We start from the raw sequence: 21,977 nt of genomic DNA, 5'->3' as shown, positions 1-21,977 counted from the left end.
TAAAGACTCATTATTCAAGGTGCAATAAAATGTAAAATTAAAATTTTATTATGGTACTCTATTAATATTTTTTTATTATGAAAGATAATTTAGATATTATATTATTATTTTTTTCTTAATTTTATTATTTTTTAAAAAAATAATATTTTATTATATTTTATCTCTTCCATCTTTTTCTCACTGTCGTTTGTCACCTCCCACCCACCTCCCTACCTCCCGCCCATCTCCCCGACGGTCCCCCCCACCCCCACCGTCGCCCACCTCCCTGCCTCCTACACAAGTGCCCCAGCCCGCAATCTTTCCTCCCCTCTCTCCGACACCCCCCCCCCACACTGGTGCTCGTGCCCCCACCCCCTCCCCCCCACCTTACCAAAGCTTTTTTTTAAAAAATGATATTCAATTTAACCCTGATATTTAGGGTATTTACTGCACCAGTCATGCACATCTGGTGCTCCAACTACCTCCCCTCTCTTCGACACCCCCCCCCCCCACACTGGTGCTCGTGCCCCCACCCCCTCCCCCCACCTTACCAAAGCTTTTTTTTAAAAAATGATATTCAATTTAACCCTGATATTTAGGGTATTTACTGCACCAGTCATGCACATCTGGTGCTCCAACTAATGGTTGATGGATAAATCCAAACCATCCATCTTTAGTCCGATAATTAAAAATAAATTAAATATAAAAAAATTGAACTATCCTTTAGAGCACCATAGCAAAATTCGTAAAATTATTAAAAGGCTGGCAATACCTGCAGTATATAGTATCTTTTAGGCATCCCCATCAATTTTGGAACCGAGTTCAGACTCCTGGTTGATCATCTTAACCACATGGTCAACGATGGACCGGAACTCTAGCAACTTATTTTTTTGATGGGTAGAGGCGGCCTGGAAAGACCACATAGCTTTTTTTCATCAAGTATGTATAAAGAGAGGAGAAGGAAAGCAAAACATAAACAATAAAATAGAGAGGAGAAAACAAAAACTCTGCTAAGTATCAATAGCACTCGCACTCTCCTCTGTGACCACAAGGCTAATAGTAGGCTCAAAAAGTGCTAGCAGCATGGCCAATAACAGCATACAATGAGAGCACGCTTTGCACAAGTGGGATCAGACACCTCCAAAGATTTTGGTGTTTGTCTTGATCCTTGGTGGAACAAGGATGCTGTCAGCTGAAAAATAGATGAAGAATTCGATCTCTAGAAAGTAGCGAAAATAGAGCTTGGCCTTCTGAGGAAAACTCTAGCAACTTGTTGTCAGTGGACACCCTGAGGGTCTTAAGGCATGCAAGCCATGGTCATCCACCATCTCCCAGGCAGTGAATGTTATGATAGAAGTAATATTGATGTTCTTGTTTTGTAACATGATAGTATCTGACATGCTTGTTAGAATAAGGACACTCGTCTTTTTATTGGCACAATCCCAAGTCTCCAGTGTTTCCTTCCGCAAGAACAACGCCATTATGAAATGTGGGTTTATCCTCTGTCAATACCCAGTTCAGGTTATCTACAACCAGCATCAAATCCAACTTATGTCTTCAAATGATGCGGTTGGAATAAACTTCCCGAACTCCTTTCTATACCAAGAAATGGCAATTATAAACATAAAACATAAACTCATAATTTTAGATAAAATGGCAATTATAATTCAGATACAATTATAGATAAAATTATTCATGGTCAAAATTTTCAACCATACAATACTAGATTCTAGTACAATCCCTCATTATGTTGACTTAATTATAGAACCTGCTTTGTTCTCCATCTCATGGTACTCTCAAGTGACTCTGCAAGTAAGGCCAACTTAATGGAATGGATAGAACATATCCTTTTATCCTTTGGTGAATATTGATTTTATGAGTACCAGTATTCTCTTGGTATATGTAGGACACTCCAATTCCTGTCTCGGTCCCTATGGAATATAATACCTAATGTCCTTGTACCAACTAGTTAAGCATAATCCATTGTCTTTGTTCGGAGTCAATAACTCATAAAGCTCTATATTAGCATATACTCCCAACAGATAGCTCCTTTGTGATTCATGCACCACTACAAGAATACTAACAAAAACAAGTTGGCTTTTAATTGGTATTTGCCTCACTCCCATAATGTACTAGCACTTCATAGGGTGGATAGTGGGGGCATACGGTAGCTTAATATATAAGCACTATTGCATGCTTTATAAAAATCTCACTAAGGGATAAGTAAGCTTCAATGACTGGATCGCTGGGGCACTAATAATGAATATAGTATCTATAACACATCACACATAACATGCATGTAACAATATGCTTCATATCATATATAAAAGACATCTAGATGGGGAAAACAATAGTAAATCAAAGAAGTAAACAATACCCAAATAGTAAATTAAATCCTCATATAGTGATAGTGATGACATAGATATGACCCTAGAAATATAATTTTTTGTAATTGATACATCATGCCGCACCACTCTAATGTTCACAATCTCTTGATATGACAAATATAGAAAAATAGGTGATCTATAGGTGAAAAAGCAAGTGCCTAATCCCTTTATAATGGCCTTAATTATATTTCATCCTAATATCAATATATATGAATTTAAATTTAAACAACAAAATAAAAGAAAATTGCACACATTCACATCACATTCCACTACCATACCACATAGGTGCATACCTTGTTAGTACATCTCATATAGAGGAGCACGCAATGATAGCCCATCTTCAATATGAAAACTGATTGATATACATTATATATATATGTGTGTGTGTGTGTGTGTGTGTGTGTGTGATATTTTACCAAGAAGAGATTCTTCTTCAGACCAAGACCTCCAATTGTACAGAATATTTCTCTATTATGATTATTTCTGTAGTTGTTCCACCAATGCTAACAAAACAATCATCTCATGATGCTAATCATAATAGACTTCTTACTTGAGGCATCATCATTGAAAACCACATAGTTTATCAAATATTTCAACAAATACCCATTCTTAAAATAGATTCAATGACTTTTGCTTAAATTAAATAATTAAACATTGAAGGTAAATAAGTGACAAAGCTTAGAGAATCTTCTAGTTCAGCATATTTGCTCTTGGAATTGATCTAGATTGTCCTCAAGTTTTTAATAATTATAGTAATACAGTCCAAAATAAAAATTAAGAGAAATAGTCTATATCAATTTCTTTTAATCTAAAACTAATTCAACCAACAAATGAGCCTTAAAATAGCACTTATAGTCATCTCTAACCTTATGACAAATGTCAATGGAAATTACCATCACTTGACCTAATCGGATTATATTGAGTAACTGCTCAACATTAATTATTTTGCTAAAATCTAAACATGATATAATCTAATGCTTATACTCATAAGACCTAAACAAAATCAGATATTTGTAGGTTCTAAGTATAGCCATAACATATAATTTTGACCTCATAGAATCTCGTAGTTATATTAAATAGTGGACATAGTACTTACCGATCGATGCACATGCAACATGAAGTGCATTGGATCAACCCTAGCTGAAATTATATCCTTTCTTTTTTCTAATTAAATCCAACGTGATCTTACTAAGATTAGATATTAATAACATCATAAAATTTTTAGATCTTAAAACAAACTATGCAACTAAAAACAATTGGTCAAACTGCAATCTATCAAGCTGAAAATTAAAACTAAACTCATACTATTAAGTTGGCCGATTAGTCTGACCTAGTGAGATGGTTGAACATGACTACATAGGCTATTAGATATATCTGATTAGATGCTTAAAAAGATCTATTTGATAGGATTGATAATGCATAGGTCTAATCCCAATAAAGTTATCAAACTTTTATTCCAACTAGGATTCCTATAAGACTTACCAAATTTAACTCTACAGTAAATTAAATAATTTTTATATGACCCCATCCTTTTCTCACATCTATACATGTGACTCCTAGCAAAATAGAGGACTCCATGGCTGTCTTACTAAGATTAGATACTAATAACATTAGAAAATTTTTAGATCTTGAAATAAAATATACAACTAAAAATGGTTGGTCAAACTACAATCTATCAAGCTGAAAATTAGAACTAAACTCTTGCTATTAAGTTGGCGATTAGTCTGAGTAAGATGGTTGAACATGGTTACATAGGCTCTTAGATATATCTAATTGGATACTTAAAAAGGTTCAATCTGATAGGATTAATGATGTATAGGTCTAGTCCCAATAAAGTTATCAAACTCTTAGTCCAACTAGAAATCCTATAAGACTGACCAAATTTAACTACACTATAAATTAAATAATTTTTATATGGTCTACCCTTTTCTCACATCTATGCATGTGACTCCTAACAAAATAGGGGATTCTGTGGCTATCTTACTAAGATTAGATACTAACATCAGAGAATTTTTAAATCTTGAAATAAAATATACAACTAAAAATTATTGATCAAACTACAATCTATCAAGCTAAAAATTAGAATTAAACTTATGCTATTAAGTTAGCCAATTAGTCTGACCTTGTGATGGTTGAACATGACTACGTAGGCTCTCAGATGTATCTGATTGGATACTTAAAAAGCTCCAATCTGATAGGATTAATGATGCATAGGTCTAGTCCCAATGAAGTTATCAAATTCTTAGTCCAACTAGGATTCCTATAAGACTTACCAAATTTAACTACACAACAAATTAAATAATTTTTATATGATCTTATCCTTTTATCACATCTATGCATGTGACTCCTAGCAAAATAGGGGACTCCATGGCTAACTTATAAGTGCAAAATACAAGTACAATAAATTGAAAAGCCTCAACACAAGGGATTTTGCTAGATTTCATCAAATTGATGAATATATACTTGTCCTATTCAAAATAGAACTTCATGGCCTACAAGAATTTATATGTTAACCACAAAAAAAAATAAATGTTACTAAAAAAGCAAAATTTTATCACCTAAAGTATTTGATGATGAAAAAGCTTCATTACATGGTTTGTGGCTAATACCTTATTTCTAAAAGTCTTCCACAATGAAAATAGTAATTCTTCACAAAATATTTAACATTTTTATAAGGAATATCATCACGAACATATATATAATTCATGAAAAAATAATTCATCATTAAAAGTGAGTAAATAACATTGTGTGAACATTTATTTTGTTATGATAAGTTTTTTGGGCTACAAATAAAATTTTTCTATAATTAAAATACTTTTATCATAAAATATTCTGGTTATAAAAAATTTTTCATCAATAAAATATAGTTATATATTTATAATTTTAAATATATAGGGAAGAATCTCTTATACGCACATACACACCTCTCTAAACGAGTTAAACCTAAGATTTTTCATATTATTATCTACTACTTAGCCACCATGGTAATATAATCTTATAAGATGAAGTTATAATTTATTATACTTATTCAAGACTTGCTCATATTATAAATATATTTATTTCAAAGATATTATAGTATTTTATATTATAATAATTAATTATTTTAGAAAAAAATTCAGTACTCTTATTTTTGACAATACTAAAAAATAAAAAAACTATATTTTTATAATATTTTAAAAATATTTTTTAAAGTATTTAAAAGTATTAATAACTTCAATATATTTCCATAATCATAAATATTTTTCCAAAGTTCTTAAAAATGAATAATTCAAGATCCTTTTTGTTCATCATTTAATTAAAAAGCAATGGTATTTAGTACATAAAACTTTTAATATTTTATATTATATATTTTATATAAATAGTTTTAGTTTTTAATATACTTTTAATACTAATTAGGTTGGATTAATAATCTGAATTCTTGGTTATCTCTATGCAAGTTTCATAAGGATGCCTTGGCCCACTACTCGATTATGACATGTCACTTGTAGTTTTAATAGTAGATTTTATTCCTAATATATAGTTATCTAATTGTTAAACTGATCTGACTAATGTAGCTTATCCATGAAATGAATCAAATCAAATCAAATTAAAAAATAACATATTTATCCTATCAAAAAAATAGTTAAATAAATATAATATATAATCAATTTCATTAAATTTGTTGTCCTTTTAATAACTAATAAGCATTAAAGATTCTTTTTTCTTGAAAGTAAGTAAAGGATGTTATGCATCCATTTCCTAATAAATTATTTGTAATATACTTTAATTAATTAATAATCACTAATGTATATAACTATAACCAAATAGCTAGATTGTGGTCGAATGAAGTTGTAAATGTCATATTTAAATCATTAAAAATTTTAAGTATGTCTAGAACATATAACCGTCAATATGTAAGCATTACTTCTAAAATAAATTAGATATATGTAATATTAATTTATAAAAACACTTTTTGAAGTATATATGTTTGAAAAAGAATCAATCACATATTTAGAAATAAAAAATTATTATTGTAGAAAATCCAAATTAGTCTACAAAAAAAGTAATTTATCGCAAAAATAAGTCATAGATAATTGTATCAAAAAATATTAGTTATAAAATAATGTATAGGTGATAGAATTCATTTTGTTATTAAATGGTCAGTATTTTGTAATAAAACTATATATATGTTACCAATAACTATACATTTACAATGAAATACTATGATTGCTAAACATATAAATAATTTATAATGAGAATTATTTCATGATAAATGTTATATAATGATGTATAGATAATAAAATACAATTTATCATTCAATAGTCAGTATTCTATGATAAAATTATATATGTTGCCAATAAAGATATATTTAACAATAGAATATTATCATTGCTCAAAGTTAATTATATAATAGCAATGACAATAATTTGTATTGTAAATTTATACAATGAAGAATGCATGATACATTCCATCATATCACTAATAGGATATATGTCACGTCTTAAATCTAGCATCTGAATTGAGCACGTGATGGCCGCATACTCTTTAGGATAAGACCCTAAAGAATATGCCAGGCATATTTTTTTTTCAATTTATCAATTCAACTCAGGTTGTGGTGAAAGCAAATGCAATAATTTTTATTCAATAAAAAAATAGATTCTCTGATAACGGTCCATTATAATTTTTATTCAAAGATTAATAAGCAAGAAAATATCTAAAAACTCTATGTTCCTCACTGATCAGTTCCATACCTCCTAGGATCTTTTAGATTTAAAAAAAATAAAAAATAAGTAGTGAGCTTTACAAGTTCAGTAAATTATCAATATCTCTAAAAAATCAAGTATAAATAATTTTTAAAATATCATAATTTCATAGTAATATGTAACAATATAAATCTTCTTTCAAAACATGTCATGCAAAACAATAAACTCCAAAAATTCTCTCAATTTTTGACGACTACGGCCACGATCGGCCCTATGATAAGGTCTGAAAGAGACTAGCTCTTAAAAATAAACACATGACGTATCAACATATACCAACGATCAATCCTAACTGGCTAGGTTCAAAAAAAATTAGTTCTAATTCACACAGCCATGATTCACCCCATAACAAAATAAAATGATTAGTTCTGAAATATATATATATGTGATACATCAGCGTATGCTAGTAATCAGTCCTGACTGACTAGGCCTGAAAGAACTAGCTCTACTAGCGATCAATCTCAACTGACTAGTCTTGAAAGAAATATATTTTTAATATGTGACTAATGATCAATCCTGTTGGCTAGACCCATAACTAGAGGGTTTTTTTTCATAAATTTATAACATCCAATATGAACATAAATATTTTCAAAACTTATTTCTCTGATCTCATAAACATACTATGCCCATATCAGTATCAACCAATTTTTCATAATTTGTGAATAAGAAAAAAATTCATTTAAATTTTGTGCAAGCATAATATCATGCAACAATAAAAATAGAGGAAGTTTTGCGATTGTTGGTACAAAAATCCGCTTGCGCCGGAGAAGCTGGAGTCGAGGAAGTCGCGGTCGCCGTCGGGACCTACAAAGGAAGTCTAAACCGGAGGTGGGGTTGCTCCGGCAAGATCCTCCGACGCTCAAGTCAGTTCTCTGCCTCAACAAGAATGGAGTGCTCGAACGGAAAATTTAGCAGAGTTTTTAGATGAAAGATGAGAGCTTATTGAATAACGTATCTGGAGCCCCCTTTTATAGGCGGAGGGGGTGGTAGCCTGATAGCGACATCTGTAACCATCTGGCAGCGGGCTGCCCAGGGTCAGGCAGAGTTTGTTGCAGAGAGTAGTGGGGTGGACCCGTGGCAATCATCGGGGTGTGCCACGTGGGGCCTGCCGCGGGAAGTGGAGCGGCGTCCGCTGTCGTGACTCATCTGGGGGTGGTGGAATCGCACAGGATCCGCCGCAGGGAGTGGAGCAGAATCATGGCCGTTAATACAGCCTGTCAGGGAGTAATGGGGTCGCGTAGGGTCCGCCGCAGGGAGTGGAGCAGAATCATGGCCGTTAATACAGCCTGTCAGGGAGTAATGGGGTCGCGTAGGGTCTGCCGCAGGGAGTGGAGCAGTGTTGTCCGTTATCGTGGCCTGCCTAGGAGTGCAGATCCGTCGGCTGAAGTTCGGCAGCGGTCGGAGCTGATGACGGAGTCTGGCTCCCGTAGGAGTCCGGGCGGAGTCCTCCTTGCGGTTGGAGTCGTGGGCGGAGCCCGGCTCCCGTGGGAGTCCGGGAGGAGTCCTCTCAGAGTTGAAGTCGCGGGCGGAGCCCGGCTCCCGTAGGAGTTCGGGTGGAGTCCTTCTACAGTTGAAGTTGGCGATGGAGCCCGGCTCCCGTAGGAGTCCGGGCGGAGTCCTCCTGCAATTGAAGTTAGGTGCGAAGTCCGGCTCCCGTGGGAGTCCGGACGGATCTTACCGGCGGTTGATGTTGATTATGGAGCCCGGCTCCCGTAGGAGTTCGGGCGGAGTCTACTTGTGGTTGAAGTTGTCGGCGGAGTCCGGCTCCCGTAGGAGTCCGGACGAAGTCTGTCTGCAGCCGTTGGTATCGAGGACGAAGTCCGGCTCCCGTAGGAGTCCGGGCGGAGTCTTCCTGCAATTAAAGTCAAAGGCGAAGTCCGGCTCCTGTAGGAGTCCGGACAAGGCTTATTGGCAGTTGATGTTGAGGACGGAGCCCGGCTCTCGTAGGAGTTCGGGCGGAGTCTACTTGCGGTTGAAGTTGTCGGCGGAGTCCGGCTCCCGTAGGAGTCCGGACGAAGTCTGTCTGCAGCCGTTGGAGTCGAGGACGAAGCCCGGCTCCCGTAGGAGTCCGGGCGGAGTCTTCCTGCAATTAAAGTCAAAGGCGAAGTCCGGCTCCCGTAGGAGTCCGGACAAGGCTTACCGACAGTTGATGTTGAGGACGGAGCCCGACTCCCGTAGGAGATCGGGCGGAGTCTACTTGCGGTTGAAGTTGTCGGCGGAGTCCGGCTCCCGTAGGAGTCCGGACGAAGTCTGTCTGCAGCCGTTGGAGTCGAGGACGAAGCCCGGCTCCCATAGGAGTCCGGGCGGAGTCTTCCTGCAATTAAAGTCAAAGGTGAAGTCCGGCTCCCGTAGGAGTCCGGACAAGGCTTACCGACAGTTGATGTTGAGGACGGAGCCCGACTCCCGTAGGAGTCCGGACGGAGTCTACTTGCGGTTGAAGTTATCGACGGAGTCCGGCTCCCGTAGGAGTCTGGACGAAGTCTGTCTGCAGCCGTTGGAGTCGAGGACGAAGCCCGGCTCCCGTAGGAGTCCGGGCGGAGTCTTCCTACAATTAAAGTCAAAGGCGAAGTCCGGCTCCCGTAAGAGTCTGGTCAAGGCTTACCGGCAGTTGATGTTGAGGACGAAGCCCGGCTCCCGTAGGAGTCCGGGCGGAGTCCCTCTTGAGGTTGGAGCTGTGGACAGAGCCCATCTCCCGTGGGAGTTCGGGCGGAGTCCTTCTTCAGTTGAAGTTGGCGACGTAGCCCGGCTCCTGTAGGGGTCCGGGCTGAGCTCGCAAGGGCTAATCCCGCTGAGAACTTCGGCCGTGGGTATTTTGTACCCAACACTAGTCCCCCTACTTTCGAGTTTGAATTACGAACGAAGGAAGTACAGAGAGATGGGCATGGCCGAAGTTGTCCTCTCGAATCCTGCGCATAACCGTCCTTGGATATGTTGGCATTTAATGTGTGCACGTCAGAGCCCTTTTTTCGGTTAAGGCGACCTGAAGAGTCTTTTCGGAACTCCCGCCGAAACGCGATCCCAAGCGTCGCGCTACGAAAATTTGCGAACAGTCAATCCTCGATAGCGGCGAGTGGGACATGCGGGACACGTGGCATGCACCAGTTGGCCTAGGGACACCCGCCGCTATCGAGGATTGACTGTTCGCAAATTTCCGTAGCGCGACGCTTGGGATCACGTTTCGGCGGGAGTTTCGAAAAGACTCTTCAGGTCGTCTTAACCAGAAAAAGGGCTCTGACGTGCACACATTAAATGCCAACATATCCAAGGATGGTTATGCGCAGGATTCGAGAGGACAACTTCGGCCATGCCCATCTCTCTGTACTTCCTTCGTTCGTAATTCAAACTCGGAAGTAGGGGGACTAGTGTTGGGTACAAAATATCCACGGCCGAAGTTCTCAGCGGGATTAGCCCTTGCGAGCTCAGCCCGGACCCCTACAGGAGCCGGGCTACGTCGCCAACTTCAACTGAAGAAGGACTCCGCCCGAACTCCCACGGGAGATGGGCTCTGTCCACAGCTCCAACCTCAAGAGGGACTCCGCCCGGACTCCTACGGGAGCCGGGCTTCGTCCTCAACATCAACTACCGGTAAGCCTTGACCAGACTCCTACGGGAGCCGGACTTCGTCTTTGACTTTAATTGCAGGAAGACTCCGTCCGGACTCCTACGGGAGCCGGGCTCTATCACCAACTTCAACTGCAGAAGGACTCCGCCCGAACTCCTACGGGAGCCAGGCTCCGCCCGCAACTTCAACTCCGAGAGGACTCCGCCCGGACTCCCACGGGAGTCGGACTCCGCCCACGACTCCAACCGCAAGGAGGACTCCGTCCGGACTCCTACGGGAGCCAAACTCCGTCATCAGCTCCGACCGCTGCCGAACTTTAGCCAACGGATCTGCACTCCCAGGCAGGCCATGATAACGGACAACACTGCTCCACTCCCTGCGGCGGACCCTACGCGACCCCATTACTCCCTGACAGGCTGTATTAACGGCCATGATTCTGCTCCACTCCCTGCGGCGGACCCTACGCGACCCCATTACTCCCTGACAGGCTGTATTAACGGCCATGATTCTGCTCCACTCCCTGCGGCGGATCCTGTGCGATTCCACCACCCCCAGATGAGTCACGACAGCGGACGCCGCTCCACTTTCCGCGGCAGGCCCCACGTGGCACACCCCGATGATTGCCACGGGTCCACCCCACTACTCTCTGCAACAAACTCCGTCTGACCCTGGGCAGCCCGCTGCCAGACGGTTACAGATGTCGCTATCAGGCTACCGCCCCCTCCGCCTATAAAAGGGGGCTCCAGATACGTTATTCAATAAGCTCTCATCTTTCATCTAAAAACTCTGCTAAATTCTCCGTTCGAGCACTCCATTCTTGTTGAGGCAGAGAACTGACTTGAGCGTCGGAGGGTCTTGCCGGAGCAACCCCACCTCCGGTTTAGACTTCCTTTGCAGGTCCCGGCGGCGACCGCGACTTCCTCGACTCCAGCTTCTCCAGCGCAAGCAGATTTTTGCACCAACAGCGATCATGTCAGAGTACCATTATATTTGATCCAAGATTTTTTGAATTTTCTTTCATACATATCTTCTAAACTTCTAAATTTCTAGTTTTTGAAAAATACTTTAAAAAAATCTCAGAGATAAGGAAACTTACAATCGAATTCAAAACTCGCATGTGACTCGATCCCTAGATCTAATGCTCTTCCGATGAGGAAGACTCTAATCAAACAAATGAATAAGGCCATTAACCTTTAATAAAGGAAACTTGGTGAAAGAGAAAGAAAATCTTAGTCTAGCTCCAATCTAGGTCAGGGTTTGGATTGATTCGTAAGTCAGGTCTATACAGTTTAGATTGATCAAAACTCAGTCGAATTGAGGTTTGATTCACAAAGTGGGTTCAAGAGATTAAATCCATCTCCCTCTCTTCCTCTCTCTGTTGCTTTTCTCTCTTCATTTTTCCTCTCTCTTTCTCTATTTTTTCTCTTTTTTTTTTTTTTCTTCTCACTTTCTCTCTCTTCTCTCTCATCTTTCTCTCTCTTCTTTTTTCTCTCTTATCTTTCCTCCTTTGTCTCTCTTCTTTTTTCTCTCTATTTCACTCTCTTTCTCTTTCCTCTGTCTTTCTCTCTCTTATCTTTATTTTCTCTCTCTCCAAAGCAGAGCCCTCTCATGGCTCTTGAAAATCGAGAATGGGGCGGTGGCCCAATATGGGTGCAATTGGGATGGCCAGAGGGGAAGGGGGGAGTGGTGGCACAACTGACTAGGGATGATGGTTCGATCGTTCATAGGGGAGCTAAGAGAGAGAAAAAGGGCATTGCCCCTTGCTTCATAGGCAACGGAATCCCAAGCCAAAAGAAGAAAAGGAAAAGGAAAAAGACTTTACCGACGGCGGCAGCGATGGTGGTGGGTCACAAAGGTGATGGAGAACTCCGATAGAAAAGAGCCAATCAAATTTGGAATAGAAGGAAAATAATAGGGAGAGAATCATTGGCTTTTGGAGAGAAGAGATTTCAAGGGTGGTGGTGATTGGTTATGGCGGCTCGATGGCTATCAGAGGTGAGAAAGAAGGAGGGTGAAGGGACAGAATAACTTTTCGATGGAGCAATAAATCGAAGGAGGAGATTTAAATAGAGGGGGGGGTAGACAAGAGAGGACCGGCCTAACGTCAGTCGTTCGCCAGTTGTACCGGCCCTCAATGGTCGTTGGCTATTCCACCGGCCTGCAATGTCTGCAATGGCCGTAGTTGCATGGCTTTATCCCCCACAATTGGTGATCGGTGCAGGAGATCACGATTTCCCTTATTTCGATCTCCCTCCTATCTTTTTTTTGGATGAAGTCGGTATGGCCTGCCGACTCTAGTTTAAAAGGGGCCCAATCAAATCGGTTCTTACGATATATTACGTAACAATATTATACACATCATCAATAAATAAATTCAACACTGACATCATCCTCACCAAAAATTATAGATCCATTTGAAATGAAATATAATTTTTTTGCTAATATAGAGAAATTTAGTGATGAAATTAATTCATCATAAAAATGTTAATATTTTTTAAATTTCTTATATCCACAAGTATATATTTGGGAATGATTCTAACATCACCATTAAAATTAATAATTAGTTTATGATATGAATATATCATCACTAAAATTTATAGGATCATGATAAAAAAATTTTATTGCAAAAGTATCATAAATTGTACTAAAAAAAATCCCACCAAAAAGTTGGAGCAGTGTATTTGACATGACAAATTTTGTGACCAAAATTAGTAAAAAAAATATTATTTCATTACTAAAAATACTCTTTAAATGATATTCTATGATCAACTTTTTATTTTGTTACCTTATGATATTTATTAGTAATAAATTATATTTTATTGAAAAATATTTCACCGTTGATTGTCTATTTTGGTATATCAATATGGGCCTTCTTACTTCATCCAATTAAGAAGAAAACTGAAAACTCAAGAAATCAGATCTAGAATTTGTCTATAGCTAATACAATCATGCAAAAGTAAGTAATAAATTGATGAAACTAGAATTACATGATCCCAGAAACTATTTATGCAATTCAAATTTTCATTTTCATCCTAAAAGAGGAATACCTTTAAATGTATTCATTAAAAATAAGATACAGACCTTTTTGTAGATTTAAATAAATTTGTGACCTTCCTTTGCTCATCCAATGAGATGTGTACCATGTAAATTCTTCAAATTTTCATTTTCATCCTATAAGAGGAATACCTTCAAATATATTTATTAAAAATAAGATACAGACCCTTTTGTAGATTAAAATACATTTATGTCCTTCCTTTCTCATCCAATGAGATGCATACAATGTAAACTCCACTGATATAGGATAAGGCACACTACGATGCTTGATTGATAAATTCTTACTGTAAACCAATATAAATCAAACTTGGAAAAATTATGAAATCATATTTTTATGATTATCACCTCATGCTTATCATCAAAAAAAGATCATCACCTCATGCTAGAGATGGAAAATAATTAACAGACCATGTTTCATACAATCAACATGAGATACAATTAAAATTATCCAAAACAAGCATGAATCTATATCAATCTAGGATGAAACATAGATCTATTGTTATAGGAGAAATCTCATTAGAGAGAAATTGTGGACTCTACTATCACTTGAAGGATGCATGATGGGCTCTCTGACATGGTATTGTCCAGCCGAATAAAATACAAAACTAGGAATAGGATCGCTTTGTTTTGATAAATCACTATTAATAAACAAAGTACATGTATAATAGAAGAGAAGTATACCTGCTAGAGACACAGAGGCTACAAAAGCACACAAATGTATGTGAACTATTTATCTTTGGCCACTTTTGTCCATGTGTGTATCTAGAGCTTTGCTTTGCCTAGCTCGGACTAGCCAGAGCTGTAAGCTAATGGGATGCCCTGCAAAGAAAAGCTCGTCTCCCAAGCTTTTTCTCCCACAATTAAAGAAGGAAAACCGTAGCCTGCATCTCTCTTTCTCTGTGGCATGTGAATTACTTGGAGAAACCCTAAGACGTCTCCTCTATTTATAGAACAGGGAAGGCGCCGGGGTTTCTTGAGGTCGACCCTAGAGGCCTAGTTGGATGCCATGAAGAGATAAGAGGGATGAGGAGGTGGTATGCTTGTGTTAGTATTGGATGGCATGAAACCAACCTAATTAGAAGAAGAAAACATCGACATATTAACCTTATAAACTATCATTAACTTAATAATATGAAGTCGCTGGATGGGTTTCCCTCCCATCTCATCAAAAATCTCGGCAAGAGCTTTCTCCTATTTATCTTGGTTAGCATCTCCTCAACTTTGTTGGCACTTGGGCCCCTCATAATCCGAGCTTCTAACGTCATAGAATTTTTTTTTTTTTTTTTTAACCCCAATACTTCTGGTTATGAAACAGCATTAGAATCTCACACCAATTACAGCAAGCAGAGTTAACTCGGGACTCGGATTACAGTGAACTCAAACTTCGCGTAGAGCATCTCACGGACAATGTTTAAAAAAACAACAAAAACACTTTCCAAGAATGTAATGCCAGGTTGCATCTGGGCATGGGAGAAGCGAGTCAGAAGCACCAACGGAGCCCGGGTGATGCCATCAAGAAACAAGAGAATGGAGAAGGTGGGCTCCAGGTAGAGAAATGCATAGAAAAGAACTTAGGGATGATGCAGGGAAGCAGTTTTATGATCGCAGTTTATTTTGATCTAAACCTCTTCCAAGATGGAACCTGCATTTCACCTACCTCACAAGCAAATGCATTAAAGTTTAGAACAATTGACCGAGAAAATGTGAAGTGGTAAATCCAAATTTACAACTATGCAGAGAAAAAAAAATACATGAATAATTACTACATCCATCTATAAACCAATGATATATCTAATGTAAGATGATCACATATACTTTTGAACATAGTCTTACCCCTACCGAAGTCCCTGAACAACTAATTAGAACAATGACAGGAAAAAAAAAATGTAGCTTATGAAGAGCAAAAACTTCAGAGACGTAGTTGAAAAGCACCCGCAATCCTCTGCTACCAATTTAAAAGTTGCTTGGGAAACACGGGAAGAGCTTGAAACTGAAGCAGCAAAGCATCAAAAGAATTGGATGCATTTCACTCCACCTTGCCATGAATTCTGTCGATCTACCAAATTGAAATGGCTCAAGGAAATGTGAAGGAGCCACCGATCTGGGAATTCCCAGATGGGGGATTGATCGCAACCCAAAGCAGTGATATGGTGATTGCAATGAGTCCAGACCACACAAATACGATGGTTGGCGTCCTTCCTCTCCTCCCCATAAGCCCCTTAGCAAATGGGTAGAGATGCGCCAAGACCCAGAAGCTGAAGAACACCCCACCTAATAGCTTGCTCCATTGTGGCACAACACTGTATATGGTCCGACTGACTCCAACGGCAATCCCTATCAAATTCACCATCATGATTGTGATGGGCGGTATCATCAAGAATGACCATTTCACAATGTAGAGGTCAGCAAACTCATCATCCACATCATCACCAGCTGATTTCGAAGTGAGGGTGAATGAGATTTCAATCCCTGCAATCACTTTCAGTAACCCCTGAAGCACAGCAGCAAGGTGAGCACTGGTTCCTCCAATCAGCCAAAACTGTTCATTTCGCCACCACTCTTCAAGTGAAATCCCCGACCACTTGATCTCGAGCCCAGCAAGCATGCTAAGTGTTAGAGTGATGATGAGAAGGTAGGTAAGGAAGGTCACATTAAGAGTCTGCACAATAAACTGTCCTGAGAAGAGGGAGAGCGCCGGGAGGAAGCAGTATACAATCAGAAAGATGGAGGTAAATGGATAGATCCCGACATTGAGGTAAGCAACCCTCTGGAGGAGCTTCAACCTGGTGCTGCCTAGCAGGGCATTGTTACGAGAGAAAAAGATCTCAACAGAGCCTGTAGCCCACCGGAGGACCTGGTGGAGCCGGTCAGTGAGGTTAATTGGTGCAGTCCCACGGAAGGCATCACGCTTGGTGACACAATAGACTGATTTCCACCCTCTGTTGTGCATCCTGTAGCCGGTAAGGACATCTTCAGTAACAGACCCATAGATCCACCCAACACGCTGGCCCCATTCAGTTTTGTCCTCGTACCAGCATGAGATGACACTGATGGCCTCAGCTACGGTAGATGCATCAAGGAGGTCACGCGGGATGGTGAGGGCACCAGGTGGGCGGCCATTCTTGATGGCAGGGTGATCAGCAAGAGGTCGCCCCTGATACTCAGCCACTGGGATTGAATCAATTAGGAAATTTGAGTTTCCAAACTTCTTGGGGAATGTTGACAGGTTCATGTCCTCATCGTCAGAGTCTCCCATTCGAAGGGCACGGGTCTCCTCAGAGGCAGCGGCCCTAGGACTCTTGCGCCGAGGGAAGCAACAGCTGCAGCAGCCAGGGTGGTGTTCTTTGGCACGAGGAGGGTCAAAGCCATAAAGTGCGATGCGGCGGAAAAGACAACCAGTACCCACATACACTGGGCCCTGAAGGCCATCAAGCGCCCTCATGTTGGCATCAAAGAACACGGTGTTGTGGTTGGCATAACGGTCAGAGGGGTCGATACCCTCAAACCGCTGTGGGAACTGGACATAACAGATACGGTCGCCGCCACGATCCATCATGAAGCACATGCCCTCCCGGAGGGCCTCGGAGTTGTAGATGTAGTGGTCACAATCAAGATTGAGAATGAAGGGGCCATTAGACATGATGGCAGAGGCACGAACGAGGGCATTCATGGCACCAGCCTTTTTGTTATGGTCATAACCCGGGCGTTTTTCACGCGAGACATAGACCAGCAGGGGAAGACGGATGTCGATGTCGGTGAAGTCGAGGGGCTTTCCTTCTTCATCGTTCCCAAACAGTGGTTCATCACTTGGAGGCTTCAGCATCACCTGCAACAGGGGATCAATAAATTCATCTCATGCCATTGTATTTTCTTCTCTTATCTTTTCCATTTTACTTATCCATCATAATGTTGTTAAATATGCAGCAAAAGTTCAGGGAATATTTGCTCGATTGAAGAAGTTCAGGGTCAAAAAAGAATGAATAATTCTAGAGTATGACCTGATTTTATGTCATCAAAGATGGCAAAATAGGAAATATGATTAAAAAGCCAAATGGCCTCCTGTGGAAATTCACACAACTGTTTGGCATGACCGCCAGATAAGAATTTTCAACGTGCAAAGGTGATTCATTAACGGTACATGGGATAATTATTAGATCAATGTTATGATGGTAGAAATAGCTGATATCAAGATTAGAGAATATAATCTAAAATGACCACCAACCAAAATCATACAGGCAACTAACCAAAGAGCATTTGCCATCAAATATGGAAGTCATAGTGATAAAATTAGGAGCACAGTATAGAATAAGAACTAAACACAATTCAGTGCTTAAGAATATAATCAAATGCTGATAAAACACTTGATAAAACTTGGGGCAAAAAACAGACAGAATCATAGCGAACCGTTACCTGTATAATTCCAGCATGATCACCCCGAGAATGCTCAGAGGAGGGGTTAATCCAAGTGCCTGGCCAATGGGTACCATCAGCCATCCAAGTGGCTTTGGGGATCTTAACAGGTTCCACCAGATCATCACCAGCAGTTTCTCTCTGTCGCTTCATGGCTTTAATCTCCTCACGAGCATGATATGCATCAGACCGCCGGCGAATAGAATCAGGCAATCCATTGATGCGGACCTTGAACTCATCATACTCTCTCTTCACCCGCCTCCGGTCCTTGACAAAGTCAGAACGCACCTTGTTCTTATAAGGATCGCTCTTCAAATTGAAGTAGGTCTCTGGGTTTCTTGGCTCAATATCATGTTTACGACAGAAAGGAACCCATATATTAGCAAAGCTTGCAGCTTCTGCCATTGCTTCAAAAGTCAGCAAGGCACCCCCATCATCAGAAACATAGCAAGCGAGCTTCTCAACAGGGTAATCAGCAGCAAGGATGGAGAGTATGGTGTTTGCGGTAACCAAAGGAGGCTCTTTTTCCGGATCAGCAGTAGAAACAAAGACATCAATGCCAGGAAGATCAGACTTCCCAGTAGGGTTGTTAGGTGTAGGAGTTTCAAACTTGTCTTTCAAGACTGCTAGGTCAGTGGCACGGTTTACGGGACAAAGTTTTGGGAGCTGGTCCAAGATCCAAGAGAAAGCAAACCACAGCTCACAGACAACAGACATCCCCCACAGCCAAATTGCATCCTCATTTTTGTGCCTAATTCTCCAAGCAAGAAAGAGTCCAAGAGCAGCCAAGCGGATGACAATAAGGAGCCTGCAACAGAATTGATCATAAAATCATTAACACTTTAACAAGCCTAGAAAATACTGTAAAAATTTACCACAATATTTTTCTACCAAAGTACACAGATATAACGTATTTTGAGAACTCAAAAACTGTGGTAGATAAAGTAAAGAGGGAAAACATGAATTCTTAATTTAAAGGCATTATAAATTAATTAGTAACCAAAATACATATAAATATAAAGAAGACCACCAACAATAGCATTCAAAAAGTACCATCTACAATTCTACATTATACTCTCTAACTTGTAAATTGGAAAATTTCAATCAAGGTCATCAATGGCAATACAATTGAAAGAACCGTTTCTCTCAATTAAAAAAACAAAAAAAAAATACTGAAGGACATGCAAACTTTTACTTGTAAGGTCTCATCGAGCATAAAGCAAACCACTCACTTTCTTAGATATCTAATGTCCAAGCATCCTAAATCACAAGTCCCAGCTGACAGTTTTTGCAATGTCCATTGGTGATTCATAGATAGTCAACTACATTATCTCCATCTCTCCAGTTCGCAGCATGCTAAGCTTTTATGATCTTCTGCCCCTCTCCTCTATCTTAACAAGATTATGTGTTCTTTGATGCTTCAAATATCATGCATCTACATCAAATCAGCAAATTGTTTGCTGAAATTCACTTGAAGACGGGACTGCCCCTCGCATGCTCTAAATTACAACAAATTCATGAAAGGTAATCACCAAACAACCATGATAATGCACATATCTAACCAACAAATTATCACTATGAATTAGAATTTCATATAGCTGCAGACACAAAGAATCACTGATTCTATAATAACTTAGATAAATCATTATGATTAGATTATTATTATCCAAAGCAGGGCAATAACTGCTTTTACCTATAGGGACTCAAGATTGCTGCAGGGATCTTCAATTTGCGTGTGAGAGGCCTCCAAGGCTTGCTCATCAGCTCTGATGGCTGTCCATCTCCTCCATTCCCATCATCACCCCCACTCTCCTTGGGCCAAATCGCATTTCCATATCCATAGGTTCCCTTCGTCTCGAATAACCATCGGTTGTGATCCCAGTCGCCAGTCTGGCTCCGGGTCAACTTTGTAGACTTCATCAATGACAGCCTTCTCTCCATCCTCGACACCCCAGGGGGTGGTGGTGCCAGTGAGAGCTGCCGTGCAGGCCCGGCATTGTTCATCACCTCCTCCAAGTCAGTAGCTTTATACGGCTCCTTGCATCCCGGGCAGACCGCACCACCAACCTTCACCGCATCTGTGAAGCAATCAGCACAGATCTTGAAGTCACACTCACAAGGGAGAATGTCATTGCCACGCTCATCAGTCATGACCTTGGCATCGCAACCGGGGATTGCACAAGAAGACCCCTTGGCACCAGCCATCTGGGGATGCATCGCCTCCGACTCGATCACCTTATCCATTAAATGAGCACGGGTGACGCTGTTGAATCCACCAGTGAAGAGGGAATTGGACACATACTGCTCCTCAACCTTGGCAGAGATTGTCTGGTCCATCATCACCTCCATCGGCTGGTTGTCGGGGGTCGGCGGGATGGTGACATGGTAATTCAGAAACTCCTTGGAGAATTCACCACTCAGCTCGCTGTCAAGGTCATCCCTCGAATAGCTGATGTAGCGGCCGGACTGTGTCCGCCGTCCGAAAGTGACGCTGGGCGGCGGCGGTGGCTTGTTGCCACCCTGCTGCAACTCTACACCTGATGACGACATCCGAGCAGATCGGCTGCCCCTGAGAGCACCGTTTGAAGCCATATCCATCCGCCTGGTTGTATATATCTCAATGTATCTAAAATTCCACAAATAAAAATCACATCTTGCATTTTATAAAGATCGCAGCATATATGAGCAGATTAATACTAAAAATCCTGAGATACAAAGGAATCTAACTTTCCATAAAGAGAGATTAAAAGATCAATCTTTTAGCCAAAAAAGATAAAACTATAAGAGGAATATCGCTCTCTCGAGCGAAGGATAAGCAATCTATGGATTTCAGAACAGATGAAGTTTCTTAAAGATCAAACAAATGGCTTACAATTCGATTTTTCCTTTTTTTTAGATATGAATGTAAGTTTACAAGAAAGGAACATCGATCACCAACCTTAGGATTTCGGAATCGGGAATCCGAGCTAGCTTCCCATCGAATCGAATCAGAGAATACGACCGGATCCAAACACTAGAGGCTTATAACGACTGGATTTATACCAGATCACGACCGGTTCTCCACTTGAAATGGCGAATAAGAGACAGAAGAATGGATCCACTCCCTCTGACGTCTCTTCTCTCTCTATCCACCTCTTTCCTCTGTCCTGGTTGTGGGAAGCGTTCAAACAACACGAGCTCAAGAAGATGGGATACAACTGGAGAAGAAGATGGGACCAGGTAAGAGTGCCACAAGAGTCCACGCCCTAGAAGCCACCGGCAGCCATTTTTTAATTCTCGAAAGTCAACCGCGGAGGCGACGATTACAGACAAGACCGAGCCCGGTGGCGATCGCCGGCGATCCAAAGTCGAGCGCTTGGGTTATGGTTAGGGTTTTATTGGGACCGAGATCAAAAGTAAAAGATAGAGCCAGCTGGGAGCTTGAAAAGGTTCTTCTTTTCTTTTAATGGAAAGGAAGAGATATTTTTATTTTATTTTCTGTTTCCATTTTTATTTCTATCCGTCTTTATCTTTTGGTTATTACAAGAAAGCCGATGGGGTTGGCGGAGTCGAAGGGACGAAAGGGAGCACGCGGACCGACCGTCTATGTCTGTGTACGAACAGCAAACACACATGGTAGATCACGTGGTCTGACGTGGACATCCGGTAATATCTCGACACGTCAGTGGGGTTTGTTTTGGGAGGGACAGCTGGTGGGGACGCGGAAACGGTGAGCTGGGAGATGGTTGGAGGATGTCGAAGCTTCGCCTCGGGTTCTTTCCGTACGTTGAGCATGGAGAATGCCCCTGATTTTAGATCGAATTACGGAAGTGGTATTCAGTGTTGGTTGGTGGCGTGCGGAGCTGG

The 21,977-nt window shown here is 40.5% G+C and overlaps 1 protein-coding gene across 1 annotated transcript; it reads right to left on the bottom strand.

Moving 5' to 3' along the window:
* Positions 1–15,425: 15,425 nt before the first annotated feature.
* On the bottom strand, positions 15,426–21,501 carry LOC105059254 (cellulose synthase-like protein D2). The gene is made up of 4 exons (XM_010942482.4): positions 21,070–21,501; positions 19,825–20,757; positions 18,132–18,939; positions 15,426–17,547 (listed from the first exon to the last, which is right to left on the bottom strand). The coding sequence occupies exons 2-4, from the start codon at positions 20,727–20,729 to the stop codon at positions 15,796–15,798; spliced, it is 3,465 nt and encodes a 1,154-aa protein (XP_010940784.1). The 5' UTR covers positions 20,730–20,757; positions 21,070–21,501; the 3' UTR covers positions 15,426–15,795.
* Between the last annotated feature and the right edge of the window lie 476 nt (positions 21,502–21,977).

The sequence above is a fragment of the Elaeis guineensis genome, chromosome 16 (genome assembly GCF_000442705.2).
Source record: "Elaeis guineensis isolate ETL-2024a chromosome 16, EG11, whole genome shotgun sequence".
Classification (NCBI taxonomy): Eukaryota; Viridiplantae; Streptophyta; class Magnoliopsida; order Arecales; family Arecaceae; genus Elaeis; species Elaeis guineensis.
The sequence above is the reverse complement of the archived record's forward strand: the minus strand, read 5'-3'. Positions and strand labels throughout refer to the sequence as shown.

Coding starts and splice junctions, on each gene's coding strand:
- LOC105059254 (XM_010942482.4), bottom strand. CDS start 20,729: ATGGATATGGCTTCAAACGGTGCTCTCAGGGGCAGCCGATCTGCTCGG. Junction 18,940..19,824: donor GCAATCTTGAGTCCCTATAG/GTAAAAGCAGTT, acceptor ATTCTGTTGCAG/GCTCCTTATTGTCATCCGCT. Junction 17,548..18,131: donor ATCATGCTGGAATTATACAG/GTAACGGTTCGC, acceptor CCCCTGTTGCAG/GTGATGCTGAAGCCTCCAAG.